This window comes from Micropterus salmoides, unplaced genomic scaffold, assembly GCF_014851395.1.
Source record: "Micropterus salmoides isolate LMB-PRFRI ecotype aquatic unplaced genomic scaffold, ASM1485139v1 Ms_hic_scaffold_14, whole genome shotgun sequence".
NCBI classification, from domain to species: domain Eukaryota; kingdom Metazoa; phylum Chordata; class Actinopteri; order Centrarchiformes; family Centrarchidae; genus Micropterus; species Micropterus salmoides.
Window position 1 is genome coordinate 32,360,926 of NW_024040485.1, and position 25,044 is coordinate 32,385,969.

A 25,044-nucleotide genomic window follows, 5' to 3' on the forward strand; every position below is an offset into this window, starting at 1 on the left:
CCAGTATCAAACCCAGTATAAATCCAGTATTAAAACCAGTATGATACAGAATTAAACCACAGATAAATGCAGTATCAAACCCAGTATAAATCCAGTACTGATTCCAGTATAAATCTAGTTTTAAGCCAGTATAAATCCAGTATCAAACCCAGTATAAATCCAGTATCAAACCCAGTATAAATCCAGTATTAAAACCAGTATGATACAGAATTAAACCACAGATAAATCCAGTATCAAACCCAGTATAAATCCAGTACTGATTCCAGTATAAATCTAGTTTTAAGCCAGTATAAATCCAGTATCAAACCCAGTATAAATCCAGTATCAAACCCAGTATAAATCCAGTATTAAAACCAGTATGATACAGAATTAAACCACAGATAAATCCAGTATCAAACCCAGTATAAATCCAGTACTGATTCCAGTATAAATCTAGTTTTAAGCCAGTATAAATCCAGTATCAAACCCAGTATAAATCCAGTATCAAACCCAGTATAAATCCAGTATTAAAACCAGTATGATACAGAATTAAACCACAGATAAATCCAGTACTGATTCCAGTATAAATCTAGTTTTAAGCCAGTATAAATCCAGTATCAAACCCAGTATAAATCCAGTATCAAACCCAGTATAAATCCAGTATTAAAACCAGTATGATACAGAATTAAACCACAGATAAATGCAGTACTGATTCCAGTATAAATCTAGTTTTAAGCCAGTATAAATCCAGTACCAAACCCAGTATAAATCCAGTATCAAACCCAGTATAAATCCAGTATCAAACCCAGTATAAATCCAGTATTAAAACCAGTATGATACAGAATTAAACCACAGATAAATCCAGTATCAAACCCAGTATAAATCCAGTATTGATTCCAGTATAAATCTAGTTTTAAGCCAGTATAAATCCAGTATCAGACCCAGTATAAATCCAGAATTAAAACCAGTATGATACAGAATTAAACCACAGATAAATCCAGTATCAAACCCACTTTAAATCAGGTTTCTAACCTGATTTAATCCAGTACAAAACCAATATGATCTCAGTACAAACCCAGTCTAAACTGGTTGTTAGAGGCCTGTTTGTGGGCTGACTGGGCAGATTAACATATAAATAACCTCCTCCCCCCTCGGCTGGTGGGTGGTCAGCGAGGAGGGGTGAGGGGGGATTAAGGGGGTCAGTGAATGAATGAGGCTCTCTGTGGATGAATAGGCAGGACGACCCGGGAGGGAGAGTTCTGTCCACTAACTGATCGATAAACTGATCACTGTGGCTAAAGTCTGAACCGAAGTCTTAAAACTAAAACTGTTTCCTGGCGGATTCATCCCAGAGCTGGTGCGTGAGACCAGTTCAGGACCCCTGCAGCTGAGGGTGGGAATCCCCTCAGCCCGGGCGTCCCACCGGGGGCAGCGGGGTCAGTGCAGCTCTTTGAGACGGACGGACGGACACTGGGCGCTTTGTCCTCCAGACATTCCCCGGTCACAGCGACGTTCCCACACGGAGCAGGAAAATTACAGGCTGCACCCGAACGCCTCATTACAAGAGAAAAACATTCACCTGACTCTGGAACCGATCCTGAACCATGACCTGAGGCTGGAGACTTAAACTCAGGGAGACATTTAACACGTTCAAACTTTCACAACAAACGTCCTCACATGTTTCAGATCTTTGAAAGAATTTAAAGAAACTTTTCATGAATAAAACATGTGTAAATGCAGTATAAATGCAATATAAATACTGTGTAAATGCAGTATAAATGCAATATAAATACTGTGTAAATGCAGTATAAATACTGTGTAAATGCAGTATAAATGCAAGTATAAATGCAGTATAAATACTGTGTAAATGCAGTATAAATGCAAGTATAAATGCAGTATAAATGCTGTGTAAATGCAATATAAATACTGTGTAAATGCAGTATAAATGCAGTATAAATGCAATATAAATACTGTGTAAATGCAGTATAAATGCAATATAAATACTGTGTAAATGCAGTATAAATACTGTGTAAATGCAGTATAAATACTGTGTAAATGCAGTATAAATGCAAGTATAAATGCAGTATAAATGCAATATAAATACTGTGTAAATGCAGTATAAATACTGTGTAAATGCAGTATAAATGCAAGTATAAATGCAGTATAAATACTGTGTAAATGCAGTATAAATGCAAGTATAAATGCAGTATAAATGCTGTGTAAATGCAGTATAAATGCAGTATAAATACTGTGTAAATGCAGTATAAATGTAAGTATAAATACTGTGTAAATGCAGTATAAATGTAAGTATAAATGCTGTGTAAATGCAGTATAAATGCAGTATAAATACTGTGTAAATGCAGTATAAATGCAGTATAAATACTGTGTAAATGCAGTATAAATGTAAGTATAAATACTGTGTAAATGCAGTATAAATGCAAGTATAAATGCAGTATAAATGTAAGCATAAATGCAGTATAAATACTGTGTAAATGCAGTATAAATGCAAGTATAAATGCAGTATAAATGTAAGCATAAATGCAGTATAAATACTGTGTAAATGCAGTATAAATGCAAGTATAAATGCAGTATAAATGCAGTATAAATACTGTGTAAATGCAGTATAAATGCAAGTATAAATGTAAGTATAAATGCAGTAAATGCAGTATAAATACTGTGTAAATGCAGTATAAATGCAGTATAAATGCAAGTATAAATGCAGTATAAATGCAGTATAAATACTGTGTAAATGCAGTATAAATGCAGTATAAATGCAAGTATAAATGCAAGTATAAATGCAGTATAAATACTGTGTAAATGCAGTATAAATACTGTGTAAATGCAGTATAAATGCAAGTATAAATGTAAGTATAAATGCAGTATAAATGCAGTATAAATACTGTGTAAATGCAGTATAAATGCAGTATAAATGCAAGTATAAATGCAAGTATAAATGCAGTATAAATACTGTGTAAATGCAGTATAAATGCAAGTATAAATGCAGTATAAATGCAATATAAATACTGTGTAAATGCAGTATAAATACTGTGTAAATGCAGTATAAATGCAAGTATAAATGCAGTATAAATACTGTGTAAATGCAGTATAAATGCAAGTATAAATGCAGTATAAATGCTGTGTAAATGCAGTATAAATGCAGTATAAATACTGTGTAAATGCAGTATAAATGTAAGTATAAATACTGTGTAAATGCAGTATAAATGTAAGTATAAATGCTGTGTAAATGCAGTATAAATGCAGTATAAATACTGTGTAAATGCAGTATAAATGCAGTATAAATACTGTGTAAATGCAGTATAAATGTAAGTATAAATACTGTGTAAATGCAGTATAAATGCAAGTATAAATGCAGTATAAATGTAAGCATAAATGCAGTATAAATACTGTGTAAATGCAGTATAAATGCAAGTATAAATGCAGTATAAATGTAAGCATAAATGCAGTATAAATACTGTGTAAATGCAGTATAAATGCAAGTATAAATGCAGTATAAATGCAGTATAAATACTGTGTAAATGCAGTATAAATGCAATATAAATACTGTGTAAATGCAGTATAAATACTGTGTAAATGCAGTATAAATGCAAGTACAAATGCAGTATAAATACTGTGTAAATGCAGTATAAATGCAAGTATAAATGCAGTATAAATACTGTGTAAATGCAGTATAAATGCAAGTATAAATGCAGTATAAATGCTGTGTAAATGCAGTATAAATGCAGTATAAATACTGTGTAAATGCAGTATAAATGTAAGTATAAATACTGTGTAAATGCAGTATAAATGCAAGTATAAATGCAGTATAAATGTAAGCATAAATGCAGTATAAATACTGTGTAAAAGCAGTATAAATACTGTGTAAATGCAGTATAAATGCAAGTATAAATGCAGTATAAATACTGTGTAAATGCAGTATAAATACTGTGTAAATGCAGTATAAATACTGTGTAAATGCAGTATAAATGCAAGTATAAATGCAGTATAAATACTGTGTAAATGCAGTATAAATACTGTGTAAATGCAGTATAAATGCAAGTATAAATGCAGTATAAATGTAAGCATAAATGCAGTATAAATGTAAGCATAAATGCAGTATTAAGTAGGAAGTATTGTGGCCCTTTACAAACTGGAGATTGAAAGACGTGGCTGTTTACCAGGCAGGGAGGCTCCAACAGAATGCACTATCCAGTTGCATTGTGGGAACTGTAGGCTCAGTGTTTTGGGAGTTTGACACTACAGATTAAAAGTCAGGATATCTATTTCCACTCTCACAAGTACAACAATCTTTTGGCAGTGAAATCACCAGAGCACGGCTTTAAATATCAGTGATACAGAAACTATAAGAGACCGTTCTGTTCTCACGCAGACAAAATGTGAAACAACAGATTTGGTTTTTTATTCCAGGAAACATCTGTGAAATTCCATAAAGTGACATCCTCTGCCTGGAATACACCTGGAATTCCATGTAGTGAAACTAAATCCAGCGAGTGATTTAATCCTCAGCTGTACACTTATAGGTTTTTTTATTTATTTTATGCACACACACACACACACACGCACACAGAAAACTCATCACGTCATGACCTCTGAACATCATCACGTCCGCTGTTTTGTTCTCGCTGTAATCCCTGCTGGGTTTGGCCTCGGTGTTACATAATGAAACGTTACGGAGCTCCGTTGAGCTCTAATCTTTACTTCCTGGTTTCAGCGTGCAGCAGCTCACAGCTTGTTGTCATGGCTCCCTCCCACCTCACTAGTCCTTACCTAACATGGCGGCGCCCTCTGCTGGGTAGTCTGGGAACTGTCCCTCTGAGGGGACGCTGACGGTCCTGCGGAGACTCCGGCCCTTGGACGAGTTCGTGGGGCTCTCCTGAGCCTCACCTGCAGCCTGAGGGGGGAGGAAACAAATGAAGTATAAATTGTAGTTTAAATGCAGTATGAACAGAAACACATCTGAGTCTGTCTGAAGTATTTATTATTTAACACTTTGCAGACTGGGCTGTGTACTGGTACAGAGAACTTCCCTGTGTACTGGTACAGAGAACTTCACTGTGTACTGGTACAGAGAACTTCACTGTGTACTGGTACAGAGAACTTCACTGTGTACTGGTACAGAGAACTTCACTGTGTACTGGTACAGAGAACTTCACTGTGTACTGGTACAGAGAACTTCACTGTGGACTGGTACAGAGAACTTCACTGTGTACTGGTACAGAGAACTTCCCTGTGTACTGGTACACTTTATTTTTCACTATCAGAGGTGGAAAGGTACTTTGTTTCACACACATGAGTTTGTGAGGTATTTTCTCCAATAAAATACAAAGTCTGCGATTGAGTGTTTTACAATTTTCAGGAGAAAAAAGTATCAAAAAGTTCCCATTGTTGGCTGTTAGTTTCTGTTGTTGTTAGTTTCTGTTGCTGTAGTAGTTCAGGATGAATGTGTGATATTATTCTCACATACTGCGTCACTGCAAAATCACGAGAAAGAAAACTTTGTGTAATGTATGTTTCCAGATTTCACCAGTAAACCATTCAGCCATCCAGGTCCGAGTTATCCAAGGGAGGTTCAAGTCGAGGGCAACTGGACTTGGCAGAAGATACTTGATGACGTTTCGCCTCTCATCCAAGAGGCTTCTTTAGTTCTGAGCTGTTTAACCTATGAAGGGTCAACTGAGGCCAAGTCTGAACGGCTGAATCTAAGAGTTTGTTCAGTCTCCAGGAAAGTGGTGACCTGACTTAAATCAAGACTCGGCCGTTTACTTACATTTAAAGGATAAGAGACTCTGTCGAAGGCAACTATGTACATATTGTGGACGGGGAGGACAGACGGTTTGAAAGAGCGGTGAATGAATAAAGAATTCACACCTGAGTAGAGAAACCATCTGTCAATGGGGGAGGAGGCCTGAGATACTTTATACTTATGCATCAAGTTAACGTCGCGGCCTACACGTAGCCCATGTAGCCCAACCTCCCAAAAACTGTATCTATATGTCGCAGCAACAGAGCCGGAAGAACTGTGACTGGTCGATTTGAAAGAATATGATCCATTTGGTCGATAACATTTGTAAAGTCTAGGAGAGTTGCACGGTTATCATTTCATCCCCATTTAAGTGCTAAACCAGATATTAGCGTAAGTGTGTAGTTTACGGCGTAGACTCGACGCAGAAGTATAAATCAGGCTTTACCCCCCCCCCTACAATGCTGTCCTTTTATCTCTTCTTGAACAAACACTCACATTGGCCCTGTGACAAAACCTGCAACGGTCCTGCAGACTCCAGCGACCATCATGGAAATCAAAGGGTGATCCTGCATTTTCGGTTGTGGCTCCAAGACCGTGGAACAAACTTGCAATGATCATTCGGTGATCCCTCACCACCAAGATCTTTAAGTCTGGTCTCGAAACGTACTGTTGTTCTCTGGCTGTCAGTGTAGGGACACCTTTCTATTTATTGCTGTATGATTATCTTATCCGGCCATTTTAAAATGCAAAACTTGCATTGGTTGTTTTTTTAAATGTGCTTTATAAATAAATTGACTTGACTAATGAACCAGGTGGCATCCATCACCTTGACAACGACCCCGCAGAGGTTAAATAGCTGGGACTCCCTGCCAGTCAGACGACTCTCATATGAAAGTCTCAAAGGATCTTCAACCGAGTCCAGTTGCCCTTGATTTGAAGCCACCTTGGATATAATGAGAGCGTTTTCAGGTGTGTGATTTGTGTGTGAAGCATCTGTAACAGCAGAGAGTTCTGACCTCCTCGTCCTTGTTGAGCAGGATGAGCTGGCTGTCTGTCAGGATGCAGAACTTCCTCTCCCAGGCTCCGCTGTCGGTGTACGGACTCTGACCGCAGGAGAACCGGTGAGCCGGAGGACCTTTAACATCTGAAACACACACAAACAGCAGGTTTGATCCTCTCAGTCCAAAACCAACTGGTCTACGTCGCTGTCAATCAACAAATCAAAAGACCAGATCCTTATGTACAGAGTTAACTCTCACGCTTGGTGGTAACGTCTCTTTACACACTGATGGGAAATGAAGTTCAGTTCACTGAATACAGATGTGATGCCGTAGTGAAATAAGTTGACCTTTGACCCCCATGAAGTTAGAAAGATCAGTGACATGTTTTATTTGAGTAAATCTTTGCCATTTATCAGTTTTTATCTGTGTTGTGTAAAGATTATGAGCTCATACTTGTATTCAGTTCAATCATCACTGATTAGCTTATCATATTTAACACCTTCATAATTCTAATAAAAATGCATTTTGTAGCTTGCAAACCTAAATTATAATCTATTATACATCTATTCACATCAAATAAATCTCCATTTTCAAATACTTTGTTATAAAACAAACAACACTACTTTAAAGTTCTTTATTTGTCATATGCATATTTACAGTGAAGAGAATCAAACAGACTCAAACAAAGAAAGTCACACACGTAAATAAGAAAAAGAGAATGTAAGACAAAGACTTTAATATTGCAAAAGTAAAAATGTAGGAAATAAATATATACAGTACACAACTGCTGTACAAAAAAAAAACGATACACCTGAACACTGTGATTTTTATATTATAAGACAGGGAATGGATATATGAAATTAAGAATATAGTTCAATCATCAATTCATTGTTCAAGTTTTTAACTGATTTAAAATGTCACTGTGGGCTGGCTGCCAATACTTCAAACGCAGAAATTATTAACGCAGTGACTTCATATTTCAAAGCTGACCTTTGACCTAGTTTAAAAACATAACAGGGAGTAATGATTTAGATAAAACAAATGCCATTTGCTTGTTTTGATATACTACAGTAAAGTATTCAGGGAAAACAACAAACTTGCGAACTCACTTAACAGGATGAGTTATCAATATTATGTGATGTGCAGATTAATTAATTAATAGACTAGCAAATTGTATTTTCAGCTCAATTTTTAAAAGATTTCAGTGAATCATTTGTGTGAATATTGCAGTGCATCGCAATATGTATGACATCGTAATATATATATCGTGATATAATCTTATCGTGAGGTCCTTATCAATACGGAGCCCTAATATATACTGTAAATACTCCATCTGTTCTACATGTGAGATATTTATCAGGGTGTTAATCTCAAATGACTCACTTCTCCAGAGCTATTTAATCTCCCTCTAAAACTTAATTTATTACAAACACAGTGAAAAAGGTCTTTTCTTCTGTCCACACATGATACAAATGTCCCAGCGTCACATGTGCCACTTTTACTGAAGTTAGTCAATCTGGTTTTCTGATAATAAACCACCACATTTGTTCCAAATAACAAAGGTTGAAACTTTAAACTCTAAACTGGAACTATACTGCTGACAAATTTATTTATTTTACGGAGACCATTTAAACAACGAAATAACCAATAGTACCCATGACACAAAATACACATCAGCATACAATAATACACATAACATTAAGCCACGTATGGATTCAAATAATAGAAATAGCAAACAGACTAATGAGATACATGCCTGTCACTCTTCATCTATTTTGTTTTTCAATCAATTTCCTAGGGCGTCACGCTTTGTCAAGACCCCTCGTCGTCACATTTTAAGCCTCGCTGTTGTACATGTAGGCCTCCACAATCAATTAAGCAAGACTAAACATGCAACATCTGGTTAGAAACATTGTGAAACGTCGCAGTTTGGTTAGGTTTAGGAAAATATCAACGCATTCTCATCTCAGCGCGTCATTACCGACGCTTTTATGGCGATGGTTATGGTAGCACTTCCGTTCTGCATGAGACGCATCAAGGGCCGACTCACACAGATGCTAAAGGGTAGCCTACCTTTAGCATCAAATAACTACGCTTTGTCACTCTGTCTGAAAGCGTTGGTATTGGAAGCCCTGAGATGAGAAGTTTTAATCTACTGAGTGCAGCAGCACAGAAACACATGACGGTTGACAATGTAAAAGCCTCACATCTGTCAACTTCAGTTCTATAAACAAATCAATCAAGTCATTCAAGTTTTAGCTGCCGATCTAATACACAGAAAATTCACTTTAAATATATAATCAATGATCCAAACGTAAACCACAGGGTCTCAAACCCACCTTCTGTTTCTGTTCTACAGTCACACAGACCTTCACTGGTAAAACCTTCAGTGGGCGATAATCCAAAGTGCTAACAAATGGAAACATCCTGTCAGTGAAAGTGTGTGTGAAGGTGTGTATGTGTGTGTTAGTGTCAGGATCAGAGAACGACAGCTTTCCTCTGTTCCAGTCCAGATTCACTCTGATCCTCTGGAGCTTCTTCTGCACTCTGAGATCAGTGGATGGAGCTGAAGGGGATACTGCTGAGTATTCACTGTTATACGACCACATACTCCATAATCCAGACAGTATGTCACTCTTCCTCTGGACAGACTCTGCTAACACACCCAGTATCCAGTCTGTACTGTCTCCAACCTCGACATCCCAGCTGTGAGTCCCTGAGTTAAAGCCCTCAGAGCCCAGGACAGACCAGCTGTATACAAACCTCTCTGGATTGTCAGGAAGCTCTAGTTCCTCTCCTCGTCTCACACTGGTCAGATCTTCAGACAGGGTGAGATATGGAAAAGCAGTGTTTGGGTCCAGAATGAGAGGAGTGTAGGAGACCATGTCCTTCATCTTGTTCCAGATGTTGAAGGTCAGGTTGCCCAGGTGTTTGGCCTGGTCTATCAGAGCTCCTGAGGGCAGCTGTGGATCATCCAGCAGGGGGCGCTGCTGGACTCTTTCCACTGCAGCCTTGTAGCTGAGCAGGAATGAGACGTCTTCAGCTCTCAGCTCCTCCTCTGTGGCTCTGACTGTGTCTGAAAGAGCTGCTATCTCTCTGCTCAGAGCCTCCATCTTCTCCTTCATCATCTGACTCTTCTGCTCCTCTTCCTCCCATAGTGCCACCAACCTGACCACCTGTTCATCTTCTAGAAACTGCTGAAGCTTCTTAAACTGCTCCTTAATCTGCCTCTCTGTGTGTCGGGCCTGGACCTTCATGTGTTCTGCTGTTTGATCAAACTTCACTTTAACTTGTTTACAAACCTTTAACTTCTCCTTTAAGGGCTCCAGAGTTTCCTGAAGTTCCTTCTTGTGTTGTCGTGCAGCTTCATCGACGGGTCTGAATCTGTGGTTGCTGTGTTTTTCTGAATCTCTGCAGACGACACACACTGGCTGCTGATGGTCCAGACAGAAGAGTTTGAGTTTCTCAGAGTGCAGACTGCAGAGAGCCTCTGAAGCTCTCTGATCTCTCTCCTGCAGGAAACTCTCACACAGGTTCTTTAACGCCCGGTTAGGAGGCAGTCCGTCCTTTGAATGTCTCCTCTTACAAACTGGACACTCCTGACTTCCTCTCTCTGTCCACCAGCTCTGCAGACAGCCTTTACAGAAGCTGTGGCTACATGACAGGATGACAGGATCTTTAAAGATGTCCTGGCAGACAGGACAGCAGAGATCGTCCTCTAATCTGGAAGCCATTTAGTCTCTGAGTGAAGCTGAAGTCACAGCAGCAGACGCTCCGACAGGAAACAGTCAGCCACTCCGTCCTTCAGTAACGTTCCTGAAAGTTACCTTCACTTCTCTTTGTTCTTGTCAAACTCAGTTTGTGGCAGCATGTAGAAGTGGTCATATCCCAGAATACCAGTATTCCCAGTAATCCCTCATGTAGCTGTCCTCTCTCAGTGGAAGTGGTGGTTTTGTCTGACTCTCAATGTGTCTCGTTTCAATGAGGAAGAATAATAACCTGTTTCCTGGTTTGTCTCAAGTGATTCAACTGAGAGGCGGAACTTCACCATTGCAGTTTGTCAGGTTATGCTTCATTCCAAACTGATGATCATTTGTTAAGATAACACACACATGTTGTACCAGTTAGATACTGCACAGTACCTCTGTCTTGGTTTTGTAGTCATTCACACAAGAATTATGATCAACCTGAACCTCTGGCCACATTCACACCTGGTATCGACATTCAATCTGTGCCTGAGACGCACTACTCATTTCCATAATCCATAGTTTTGGAGATGAGAGGAAACTTGACAGGACGACAATTGTCTTTAATTTAGCCAGAGAACCCTTGAGCACAGAGGAGCAGAAGTGGAACACCTGGAAAACAGCCCCAATAGAATGGAGAGAGGGATCGTGCATCTGAGAAGAGAAATTGAGATGCCAGATAAGCAGAAGAGCAAATGCTGAGGAATGCATAAAATATCTGACCAGTGGAAGGGCAGAAAGGTCTTCAGGAATCAGAAGGCCAAGTGAGCTCAGTTCATAAAGGAACCCTACAAGTTTACCAAAACCCGACTTCACTGGGTGAAGCAAGATCCAGGAGACTGATGAACTCTAAGGAACGTTTAGAGGATACACGGAGAAGGATCCAGAAGGGCGGCATCCCAGGCTTCTCTGGATGTTGTCATAGTCATCTGTGTTGTTGTAATTTTAGGTCATCAGGGAGTTAGGCCAAGTGACGCACTGCCAAGATAGCGACGGCCGGCCCCGCCCACATTGACCTTCACAACGGCTCTCCAGGAACATATGGCTGATGTCAGAGAGACTACATCCATATTTTTAGTCTATAGTTTGACCCTATCAGTCCCAGTTTAAGTAAAGCTTACACACAATCAACATATTAATAGCCCCAGTCTTTATGAACCGAGTTAACTCTCACACTTGGTTGCATGATCTCTTTATGCTGTGGGAATCACTGAGTAAAAAGCACATTTTGATTATTTAATTTATGCAATGGTAAAAAATAAAATAAAATTGGCAAAATAAATGAAAAACGTGAAAAACCTTGTTCTGTTTTTGGGAAAGTTTTTCATTATATTCGGCTTCGGCCGAGAATTTTCATTTTGGTGCATCCCTAGCTAGAACCACCACAGCCGACTCCTTTCGACACGAAGAAGCAGTGGATCTACTCTGAGCTCCCTCCAGATGTCCGAACTCTTCACCCCATCTCTAAGGCTAAGCCCTGTACCCTACAAAGGACACTCATTTCTGTTTCTTGGATCCACAATCTTCTTTTGGTTACTGCCCACAGCTCTTGACCACAGGTAGGGGTTGGACCATAGATCGACTGGTAAATTAAAAGCTTTGCCTTCCGGCTCAGCACAACGGTCTGATACAATATCTACATTACTGCTGACGCTGCACCAACCCGCCTGTCCATCTCACGCTCCATTTTTCCATCACTTAAGAACAAGACCTCAAAAAAGCCAACAGAACCGCATCATCTGCAAAGAAACTTATTTTTACAGAACCCAATAATGTTATAATTTCCCAGTATTGTAATATTTTGGCCAATGTTGTAATAACATGTCACCAAAACTGTGTTAATGTTTTGGGAATTTAAGAAATTATTCAATAAGTAATGCTATATTCATGTTTAATAACATAGTGCTTTTGTTTTGAATATTACACACTTAACCTCCCTCCTTTCCAAAAAGATGAAATTATACACACCAAATACCTCTGGGAGTATTCTGTTTTGTATTGATCTTGTATTTGTTGTAGGGATTTCAGTAAATTATATACTAATCTAACCCTTTGTGTAACCTTAGCTGACTTAGCTAAGGTAAGACCAAATTCATCAGAGAAGAGTCATGTTGTAAATTGTTTTGGGAAGTCAGGATTAATTGTAGTTTAGGGATCAAAAGAGGCGGTGAGAGTCGCTCTTAAGAAATGTTTTCACACCCAAGTTATCTTATAATGTAATATGACAGGGGTCGGCAAATAACTTTGGCATTGGGCCGCTTTTTTAAGCCACTAGATGCCGGGCCAGATAATTTAAAATCAACTGTTAGAGTGGTTGGTTAGCTCAGTCAGTAGAGTGCCAGCCTCTCACTTCAAGGATGTGACTAAAAAACATTTCCACCATGTGGTATGTAAAACTTTATGAAATGAATAAACTGATGAGCAGAAACTCCAGTGTTTAAGTTAAGAAAGATGTCTGTAGTGAATGATGAGAATTTGCACATTGCAGTTTTATTTGTTGTTGTTTTGTTTTGCCTCCACTCTGCTTAACTAAGAACAGAGAGTAACACATGTAGCATCATATGGAGATACAGGACTAGATGAAAAAGACTATTTGCCTCTCAATGGTAGGGCAGCATAGAAAAATATCCACAAAATGTGCTGTTATTAGACATAATTATTGTGTTGTCCATTTGAAAATAACGACCAACTTACAAAACCAACACATTCCAAAATGTTTAAACATTATTATATTGGCATTATTATTACAATCATTTTTTTCTAAGCAAACATAAATTCTATGATTAAATATTATATCTTAAAACTCGACTGAAACTATTCACATCAAATAAATCATTTTCAAAGACTTACAGTTTTTATTACTAATAAAAATTAAATAACGCTCCCTTAAGTTCTTCATTTATCGCATGCACAACAATTACAGCAAATTAAATTCTTGTTCTCAAGTTCCAGCCATGCTCAAACAGCATAAAAGAAAATCACACGTGTAAAAGAGAAAACAGAGAATTTAAGAAAATACATGAGTAGTGCAAAAATTTTATATATACTGTAAATATATCTCTATATGTTTCCTACATGTGTGATATTTATCAGGGTGCAAACCTACAATGACTCACTTCTCCAGAGCCGTTTAATCTCCCTCTAAACCTTATTTTATCACAAACACAGTAAAAAAGGTCCTTCCTTCTGTCCAAACTTGCACAAGCCCGTTATATTCTAATAATATGAACAACTTTCAATGGAGTTTGTTCTGGTTTTCTCTCCCGACTGATAATAAACCACCTACGTTAAGATAAAACAGGTTTAAACTTTAACTCTAACAGAACATTCTGCAGTGCATTTCATTTTAACAACAAAGCACTTAATAATTACCATCACTCAAAACACGCATCAACATGAATTTACTTATGAATTCAAAGATTAGAAATAGCAGAAATACATCAGTGATCAGAGAGGACGACAATAACGAAAAATAAGTCCTTCAAACAAACTTGAGATATTTTACTCTTCATGTTTAATTATTTTTTTCAAAAGCTTCTCAAACTTAGTTTACTGTTCAAGTCCAAGACTTTTCCACAACTTCACGTACATTTTTCAGTAGAGTTTTTAATCTACTGAGTGCAGCAGCACAGAAACACACGACAGATAATGTGAATACTTCACACCTACAAACACCACATCTATAAACAAATCGATCAGGATCAACACAGAAAATTCACTTTCAACCAAGTAATCAATGATCCAATCGTAGAACCACTGAGTCACACAGACCCCAACCACCACCGAAACCCACCTGCTGTTCTACAGTCTTTCTGTTTCTGTTCTACAGTCACACAGACCTTCGCTGGTAAAACCTTCAGTGGGCGATAATCCAAAGTGCTAACAAATGGAAACATCCTGTCAGTGAAAGTGTGTGTGAAGGTGTGTATGTGTGTGTTAGTGTCAGGATCAGAGAACGACAGCTTTCCTCTGTTCCAGTCCAGATTCACTCTGATCCTCTGGGGCTTCTTCTTCTGCTTACTGAGATCAGTGGGTGGAGCTGGTGGTGATTCTGCTGAGTATTTACCTCTATTGAACATTATTGTCAATAATCCAGACAGTATGTCTCCCTTCCTCAGGACAGACTCTGCTAACACACCCAGTTCCCAGTATCTACTGTCTCCAACCTCGACATCCCAGCTGTGAGTCCCTGAGTTAAAGCCCTCAGAGCCCAGGACAGAGAAGTATTCATCAAACCTCTCTGGATTGTCAGGAAGCCGTTGTTCCTCTCCTCGTTCACACTGGTCAGATCTTCAGACAGGAAGAATCCTGGACCAGCGGTGTTTGGGTCCAGGATCAGAGGAGCGTAGGAGACCATGTCCTTCATCTTGTTCCAGATGTTGAAGGTCAGGTTGCCCAGGTGTTTGGCCTGGTCTATCAGAGCTCCTGAGGGCAGCTGTGGATCATCCAGCAGGGGGCGCTGCTGGACTCTTTCCACTGCAGCCTTGTAGTTGAGCAGGAATGAGACATCTTCAGCTCTCAGCTCCTCCTCTGTGGCTCTGACTGTGGCTGAAAGAGCTGCTATCTCTCTGCTCAGAGCCTCCATCTTCTCCTTCATCATCTGACTCTTCTGCTCCTCTTCCTCCCTCAGTGCAGCCATCCTGGCCTCCTCTTCCTCCTCTAGAAACTGCTGAAGCTTCTTAAACTGCTCCTTAATCTGCCTCTCTGTGTGTCGGGCCTGGACCTTCATGTGTTCTGCTGTTTGATCAAACTTCACTTTAACTCGTTCACAAACCTTTAACTTCTCCTTTAAGGGCTCCAGAGTTTCCTGAAGTTCCTTCTTGTGTTGTCGTGCAGCTTCATCGACGGGTCTGAATCTGTGGTTGCTGTGTTTTTCTGAATCTCTGCAGGTGTCACAAACTGGCTGCTGATGGTCCAGACAGAAGAGTTTGAGTTTCTCAGAGTGCAGACTGCAGAGAGCCTCTGAAGCTCTCTGATCTCTCTCCTGCAGGAAACTCTCACACAGGCTTTTTAAAGCCTGGTTAGGTGGTAACCAGTCATTAGAACGTCTTTTCTTACAAACTGGACACTCCTGACTTCCTCTCTCTGTCCACCAGCTCTGCAGACAGCCTTTACAGAAGCTGTGGCAACATGACAGGATGACAGGATCTTTAAAGATGTCCTGGCAGACAGGACAGCAGAGATCTTCCTCTAATCTGGAAGCCATTTAGTCTCTGAGTGAAGCTGAGATCACAGCAGGCAGACGCTCAGACAGGAAACAGTCAGTAACTCCCTCCTTCAGTAATGTTCCTGAAAGTTACATGAACTTTGAGTCTTTGTTCTTGTCAAACTCAGTTTGCTGCAGCAGGTAGAAGTGGTCATATCCCAGTATTCCCAGTGTCCCCTCTCTCAGTAGAAGTGCTGGTTTTGGTCCGAAGGTCAGTCTTACTATCTGACTGTGTGTCTCGTCTCAGTGAGGGAGGATAATAAACTGTTTCCTGGTTTGGCTCAGGTGAGTCAGGTGAGGGGCGGAGCTTCATTCCAGTTTGTCAGGTTGAGTTTAATTTCACACTCACAATCATTTGTTAAGACAACATGTTGCTTCTGTCTCTGTTTTGTGTTTGTACTCATTCACACAAGAAATGCTCCAAAAGTCAAATCATCTCAGCATTCAAACTAAAATCAAACTCCAGGTAACACCTGTCATCTCTTTGATCCACCTGAACCTCAGGCCACGTCTACACCTGGTATCAACAACAACAACAGAGACGATGACTATGACGCATGTGTGTGGGTTGGCCTGATGGGAAAGCAGGTTTTAATCACCACGAACATTATAATTATACATTTTAAATATACTTCCTCTTCTCCCCACACACGAGAAGCCTCCACCTCAGGTAAACACACCGGCGTGCCCCGCCTCTCTCTGTCACCCCCGCCCGTCTACTCCACTTTCTCCAGCAGCAGCACATTTTATAAAGTCGCGTAAAAGACACAGAACTTGTCTTTTTTTCCGTATTTTTGCAGAACTCAATAATGTAATAATTTCCCAGTATTGTAATATTCTGGCCAATGTTGTAATAACATGTCACCAAAAATGTGGTAATGTTTTGGGAATGTCTTGTTTTTGCAATTACGACATTATTCAATAGGCGATGCTATAATCTTGTCTAATAACATAGTACTTTTGTTTGTGAATATTACACAGTTAACCTCCCTCCTTTCCAAGAAGATGAAATTATACACACTAAATGCCTCTGGGAGTATTGTGTTTTGTATTGATCTTGTATTTGTTGTTTGTTTGTAGGGATTTCAGTGTTTTATATACTAATCTCACCCTCTGTGTAACCTTAGGTGACGTACAGTGGATAGAAAAAGTCTACACACCCCTGTTAAAAAATGCCAGGTTCTTATGATGTAAAATAATGAGACAAAGATAAATCATGTCAGAACTTTTTCCACCTTTAATGTGACCTATAATGTGAACAATTCAATAGATAAACTGAAATCTTCGAAGGTGAAAAATGAAAAATAAAAACCTTACAATAACCTGGTTGCATAAGTGTGCACACCCTCTTATAACTGGGGATGTGGCTGTGCTCAGAATTAACCAATCACATTCAAACTCAGGTTAACTAGAAGTCATTACACGCCTGCCATCATTTAAAGTGACTCTGATTAATCACAAATAAAGTTCAGCAGTTCTAGGAGGATTTTCCTGATATTTTCTTAGATGCATCTCTGAGCAAAAGCCACGGTCCGCAGAGAGCTTTCAAAGCATCAGAGAGATCTCATTGTTGAAAGACATAAGTCAGGAGACGGGTACAGAAGAATTTCCAAAGCATGACATATACCACAGAACACAGTGAAGACAGTCATCATCAAGTGGAGAAAATATGGCACAACTGTGACTTTACCAAGAACTGGACGTCCCTCCAAAATTGATGAAAGACGAAAAGAAAAGTGGTCAGGGAGGCTTCCAGAGGCCTACAGCAACATTAAAGGAACTGCAGGAATTTCTGGCAAGTACTGGCTGTGTGGTACATGTGACAACTATCTCCCGTATTCTTCATATGAATGGGCTATGGGGTAGGGTGGCATTAGACTATAATAAAAATTTATTTTGTAACATGTGTTTTTTCTAAGCAAACATAAATTCTATGATTATAGAATATATTATAAATCTCAACTATAACTATTCACATCAAATAAATCTTCACTTTCAAAATGTTCTTTTTTTTAATTAATAAAAATTAAATAATGCTTCCTTAAGTTCTTCATTTATCACATGCACAACAATTACAGCAAATTAAATTCTTGTTCTCAGGTTCCGGCAATGCTGGAGTGCAAAAGTTAAAATGTAGGAAAGGAATTTTATATATACTGTAAATATATCTCTATATGTTTCCTACACATGTTTATTTATCAGGGTGTAAACCTACAGTGACTCACTTCTCCAGAGCTCTTTAATCTCCCTGTAAAACTCATTTTATCACAAACACAGTGAAAATGTCCTTTTTCAAGTGATACACAAGTCCCGGCATCACACGTGTCCTCAGGCAGTTATATTCTAATAATCTGAACAACTTTCCCTGGAATTTTTCACTCTGGTTTTCTCTCCCGACTGATAATAAACCACCTGATTTGTTCCAGATAAAACAGGTTTAAACTCTAACAGAACATTCTGCAGTGCATTTCATTAACAACAAAACACCCAATAATTCCCATGACACAAAATACACAACATGCAAAAATACACACAACATGTAGACACATGAATTCAACGAATAGAAATACATCAGCGATCCAGAGAAGACGATAAGAAAGAAAAATAAGTCCTTCAAGCAACCTAATGAGGTATTTTACTCTTCATATTAAAATTTTCTCAAACTGAGTTCAAGTCCAAGACTTTTCCACAACTTCACGTACATTTTTCAGTAGAGTTTTTAATCTACTGAGTGCAGCAGCACAGAAACACACAACAGATAATGTGAATACTTCACACCTACAAACACCACATCTACAAACAAATCGATCAGGATCAACACAGAAAACAAGCAATCACCGATCCAGTCATAGAAGCACAGAGTCACAGAGGCCACCACCAGTGCCATCTTCTATTTCTGTTGTTCTACAGTCACACAGAGCTTCGCTGGTAAAACAGTCAGAACGATTTTATCCCAACTTCTAATCAATGGAAACATCCTGTCAGTGAAAGTGTGTGTGAAGGTGTGTATGTGTGTGTTAGTATCAGGATCAGAGAACGACAGCTTTCCTCTGTTCCAGTCCAGATTCACTCTGATCCTCTGGGGCTTCTTCTGCACTCTGAGATCAGTGGATGGAGCTGATGGAGACCCTGCTGAGTATTTACCTTTATATAACAATATACTCCATAATCCAGACCGTATGTCTCCCTTCCTCAGGACAGACTCTGCTAACACACCCAGGTCCCAGCCTGTACTGTCTCCAACCTCGACATCCCAGCTGTGAGTCCCTGAGTTAAAGCCCTCAGAGCCCAGGACAGAGAAGACTTTTAACCTCTCTGGATTGTCAGGAAGCTGCTGTTTCTCTCCTTCTCTCACACTGGTCAGATCTTCAGACAGGATGAGTCTTGGATCAGCAGTGTTTGGGTCCAGGATCAGAGGAGCGTAGGAGACCATGTCCTTCATCTTGTTCCAGATGTTGAAGGTCAGGTTGCCCAGGTGTTTGGCCTGGTCTATCAGAGCTCCTGAGGGCAGCTGTGGATCATCCAGCAGGGGGCGCTGCTGGACTCTTTCCACTGCAGCCTTGTAGCTGAGCAGGAATGAGACATCTTCAGCTCTCAGCTCCTCCTCTGTGGCTCTGACTGTGTCTGAAAGAGCTGCTATCTCTCTGCTCAGAGCCTCCATCTTCTCCTTCATCATCTGACTCTTCTGCTCCTCTTCCTCCCATAGTGCCACCAACCTGACCACCTGTTCATCTTCTAAAAACTGGTGAAGCTTCTTAAACTGCTCCTTAATCTGCCTCTCTGTGTGTCGGGCCTGGACCTTCATGTGTTCTGCTGTTTGATCAAACTTCACTTTAACTTGTTTACAAACCTTTAACTTCTCCTTTAAGGGCTCCAGAGTTTCCTGAAGTTCCTTCTTGTGTTGTCGTGCAGCTTCATCGACGGGTCTGAATCTGTGGTTGCTGTGTTCTTCTGAACCTCTGCAGGTGTCACAAACTGGCTGCTGATGGTCCAGACAGAAGAGTTTGAGTTTCTCAGAGTGCAGACAGCAGAGAGCCTCTGAAGCTCTCTGATCTCTCTCCTGCAGGAAACTCTCACACAGGCTCTTTAAAGCCTGGTTAGGAGGTATGAAGTCATTTAAACGTCTTTTCTTACAGACTGGACACTCCTGACTTCCTCTCTCTGTCCACCAGCTCTGCAGACAGCCTTTACAGAAGCTGTGGCAACATGACAGGATGACAGGATCTTTAAAGATGTCCTGGCAGACAGGACAGCAGAGATCGTCCTCTAATCTGGAAGCCATTTAGTCTCTGAGTGAAGCTGAAGTCACAGCAGGCAGACGCTCAGACAGGAAACAGTCAGTAACTCCCTCCTTCAGTAATGTTCCTGAAAGTTACATGAACTTTGAGTCTTTGTTCTTGTCAAACTGAGTTTGCTGGACAGGAAACAATCACTCCTTTAGTAATGTCCCTGTTCCTTTAACTTTGATTATTTTTTTGTTCTTGTAAACTCAGTTTGTTGCAACAGGTTGAATTGGTCATATCCCAGTATTCCCAGTATCCCCTCTCTCAGTGAAAGTGCTGGTTTTGGTCCGAAGGTCAGTCTTACCATTTGACTGTGTCTCTTCTCAGTGAGGCAGAATAATAAACTGTTTCCTGGTGTGAGTCAGGTGAGGGGCGGAGCTTCATTCCAGTTTGTCAGGTTGCATTTTATTCCATGCTGATGATCCTTTGTAAATAAAACACACTTGTGTTGTTCCCATTAGATACTGTGAAGTACCACTGCCGTTGAGTTTGTACTCATTCCCACAAAAATGGTCCAAAAACTCTAATAATCTTAGCATGCAAACTAAAATCAAACTACAGGTAACACCTGTCATCTCTTTGATCCACCTGAACCTCAGAGCACATTTACACCTGGTATCAACAACAACAACAGAGATGATGACTATCTGTCTACTGTCTATGATGCATGTGTGTAGATCTCTGAATAAGCAAGGCCACGCTTTAACAACAGCATCAATATAAGAGACTCATTACATTTGGTATTTTTAAACCTGGGCCCTATTTTCACAAATGTTGGTGTGAAAATGACTCGTAGGTACAAAAAGTTCTGAATCCGTGCAGTAGATGCTTCAGCCAGCAGCTGAACAGGCTGCAACGTATTCCATCATCAAAATGGCGCCCACAATAAGTGCTTCTTGTTGAGTTTGTTATGTATGTAGAGGAGCTGCTAGCAAGACTTTATTTCCTACCGTTACTCCAACAATCTCCTCTCTCCAGCTCTGGACTGTCTTCCAGCAACATCTCGGCTCTTACAAGATTTCAGAGCAAGAACTGTCCTTGAGTTAGTTTCTTCAACCACGTCCAGTTACCCTTAACCATCCTTGGATAACTTTACAGTAACTCTAATGCTAATGAATTTTCTGTCATTAAGTGATTGGGAGCCCGGTAGCTTGGTAGCCTGGGATGAGTCCTCTGGTTTGATTCCACCCTGTGGCTCCTTCAGTTTCTTGTTGCAGAGTGTTCCAGACATCCTTCTACCCAGCGAAACTTTCCAGCTCCTCCAGGGGGATCCCAAGGCATTCCCAGGCAAGATGAGATATCTTCCAGCAAGTTCTGGGTCTACCCCAGGATCTCCTCCCAGTTGGGCATACCCGGAAGACCACCAAAGGAAGGTGCCCAAGAGGCACCCTGAACAGATGTCCGAACTCCTCACCCTGTCTCTAAGTCTGAGCCCAGCCACCCTACGGAGGAAACTCATTTCAGCTGCTTGTATCCACACTCTCATTCTTTCGGCCCCAACCCACACCTCATGACGGTTACGGCTGGAACATGGGTCGACTGGTAAATCAGAAGCTTTGTTTTCCAGCTGAGCTCCCTCTTCATCACAACGGTCCGGTACGGCCCACATTACTGCTGATGTTGCACCCGTTTACCCACCTCAGGCTCCATTTTGCCATAACTTGTGAACAACATCCCAAAATACCTGTACAGTAGTGGTAAGATATCGGTAAGATATGTTCCAGCAGAGCCATGGCTTCAGACTTGGAAGTGCTAACCCTCATCCCAATCACTTCACACTCAGCTGATGAAGTCAACAGAACCACTTCATCTGTAAAAAGCATGGACACAATTATGAGGTTCCTAAACAGTTGGGCATACCCGGAAGACCACCAAAGGAAGGTGCCCAGGAGGCACCCTGAACAGATGTCCGAACTCCTCACCCTGTCTCTAAGTCTGAGCCCAGCCACCCTACGGAGGAAACTCATTTCAGCTGCTTGTATCCACACTCTCATTCTTTCGGCCCCAGCCCACACCTCATGACGGTTACGGCTGGAACATGGGTCGACTGGTAAATCAGAAGCTTTGTTTTCCAGCTCAGCTCCCTCTTCATCACAACGGTCCGGTACAGCCTGCATTACTGCTGATGCTGCACCCATTTACCCACCTCAGCCTCCATTTTTCCATAACTTGTGACCAACATCCCAAAATACCAGTATACTGGTAAGATATCAGTAAGATATGTTCCAGCAGAGCCATGGCTACCCTGGCTAATGGCTACCCTGCTAACCGTCATCCCAACCGCTTCACACTCTGAAGAAGTTGCAGAACAGCCCAGTACGTACTGAAGGTCACGGTCTGATGAAGTCAACAAAACCACTTAATCTGTAGAAAGCAGGGATGCAATTCTGAGGTTCCCAAACCGGAGACTCTCCTCACCTCGGCTGCACCTTGTGATCTTGTCCATGAATCTCACAAACAGGATCAGAGACTAGGGACAAAATTGTTGAGTTCAACACCAACTAAAAATATGTTTGACTTTGTGCCAATTAGGGTAGTCAAGACCACCCAAACCGAGACCAAGTCAAAACCAAGACCAATGTGTCTCAAGACCAAGACATTGAGGGGTTTAGACCAAGTGAAGTCTAAGACCAATGGTGGGCAAGGCAGAGTCAAGACCAAGGCCAGTGGCCCATACTACATGACACATGACAAAACATAGATAATTATCATAGGCACTTCTCAAAATGATCTGAAAGATCCACATTCCAATAAAAACATCCACATACAAACACCAACAGTTGAAACTGACAACATATTTCTTCAACACTCCTTTTCCCATATTTTCCCATGTGTATTCAAACTTAAAATTAGCTTCATTAAAGTAACGTGCCATGTGCCTATGGCCATACAGAGCAACCTATTTAATATGTAAGATATTTTAAATTAAATATCTCCATTTGATGCAGCGTGTGTAAGTAATCCTTAAGTATATACACCTCAAAATAAATATTACAAGTCATTATTCAACTGCAAACATCTGAAACTAGAGCTATGACCCGCTGAAACGACAGTACAGTATATCTTGAAAATCTTGAATACTGTTTGTCAAAACTACTTTTAAGATATTTACAAAAGAAGAAATTGATATTAGGGATTGGTATCGAGTAGTATTGAAACGTGTCCAGTCACAAGAGTAATGCATTTGATCCTTTTTGTAACCAGACCAAACACGCAAGCAACTCACCGAAAGAAAAAGAAGGGAATGCCTCTTTTTTTCCTGCACCAGTCTAGTCTGTGCCTGATTTTCCATGTCGGCTGCGGCCTCAGACAAGTTCGTCACAGTTGCAGGTTTATCATCACAAGCTTGGCTTTCCGTTGGTTTCATCTTCTGATATTCTATAGCACTCTGAACAGTTTTATTTCCAATTCACATCTCTTGTCACTGATCAATCACTGTGTTTCATTAGAACAACGCTTGTGTGGCGCAGCAGCAGCTGATATCAGATGTAGATGTGGTCGGCAGGATGTGCAGCTGTTTACTTCTTTCCAGTCTTTAGTTTTTGGTTAGGGACTAGGTTAAGCAGACTCCTTTACTCATTTTCTTCTTCTTACTGTCCTCAATTTGGAGGTTTGCTACTCACCACTAAATGAAAAAGCACTCGCAGAGATCTTTCAATTCAGTTCTTCAAGATTTATTGATCATTTTGTGTTTTAGTTGGTTCAAACTAGATAACGTTAGCTTGCCTGCAAACACCAGCTAGTTGATAACTACCCGACATAGTTGTAACTTATTTTCAGTCACAAATATGTAAAGCGTATGCTGTTGGTTGCAATCTGAAACCTTCCTGCTAGAAGCCACTAAAGACCACACAGCCCACCTTTAACTTACATTTACTATAAAGAGATTTTGAGACTGTAAAACTAAACACGCTTTTTGTGATAACTTTCATCGACCATTGTATCAATACAACGTAATTCAAATAGGCCAGAAGGGAACAAAGGTGAAGAGAATAAAGTGAGTGATGGATAACGTCGGTAGTGTAGGCAGTGCAGCACAGACAGCTGCTGTCTGCATCCTAAAGCTGATTTGTGTAAACTTTAGTAAAACAAATGTAAAATAGAAAAGGGGAACATGTGCTGTCAGGAGGAGGTTAGAAGCAGCGATATTGGCACAATGGCATCCTGGCTCTGGCTAAATCTTTCCACTACACTCGATCCACAACCTGGAGGAGGAACTAGTACAAATGAGCGTATTAGTATAACATTATATTAAAATTACATTGTTAATATAATAGTAAACTGTTAGTTTTATATTAATGTTAATTATATGTTGTTACTATATTCATTATAATCTATATTCTATATAGTATAGTTATAGCTTACCACTATATAATATTAATTCCAGTTACAGCTGTTTCATTTTGGGGTTGTTGTGAAAGAAAAATATTCTGCGGTTAGTCTCTAACTTTATTTTAAGTAGGCTACTAACTCACCAATAATCATAAGTATTTAGGCAGAAGGATCAGTTCAACATTAGCAAACTTTTTTTTTTTTAAATCCCACTCCCTGATTTCTGTTCACGAAAGTGATGACGAGCGCATCGGCTTTACGAAAAGTTGAACGTGTTTCAATAAAAAGGCACAGATGTAGCTAAATAGCAAGCTAACGTTAGCCAAACCAATATGCTGCTTATATTCTCCCTGTTTTCTGCGGTCTTCACCTGCTGACGGCGCATCTTGCTCTTGTTTTTGAGTAACGTGGATGTTCAAGCGGCCACAGAGCTCAGTCCGACCATGTTTTGAACAATTAGCATTGGGGATCCGGCGCGGTGGAAGGTTACGGTCGGTTGTGCTCGTAAATCAGTTTTCCGGTTCACACGGATCTATTTTTAGGGGCGTATGAGAATGAAAGGCTTGCAAGGTAGATCCTAGATCCCTGCGCCTAACGTTATCAAAATAATAACTCGCTATGTTCTGCCTGTCCAGTACATTTGGCTATGCAAAATTATAAATAAATACGTTCACCCAAACTTTTATCAAACAAACTCTTTGGACAAAAAGGATGTTGACTAAAATATCTACAAAAT

General features: G+C 40.1%; 2 protein-coding genes and 1 pseudogene across 2 annotated transcripts in view; all 3 read right to left on the reverse strand.

Annotated features, from left to right (window-relative positions):
- rasal2 (RAS protein activator like 2) overlaps nucleotides 1-25,044 on the reverse strand; it is a gene marked incomplete in the record, with an annotated part of 209,259 nt that overhangs the window by 52,856 nt on the left and 131,359 nt on the right.
- LOC119902732 (nuclear factor 7, brain-like) lies at nucleotides 7,196-10,713 on the reverse strand. The gene has a single exon (XM_038719081.1). The coding sequence runs from the start codon at nucleotides 10,473-10,475 to the stop codon at nucleotides 9,042-9,044; it is 1,434 nt and encodes a 477-aa protein (XP_038575009.1). The 5' UTR covers nucleotides 10,476-10,713; the 3' UTR covers nucleotides 7,196-9,041.
- On the reverse strand, nucleotides 12,958-16,444 carry LOC119902730 (annotated as a pseudogene).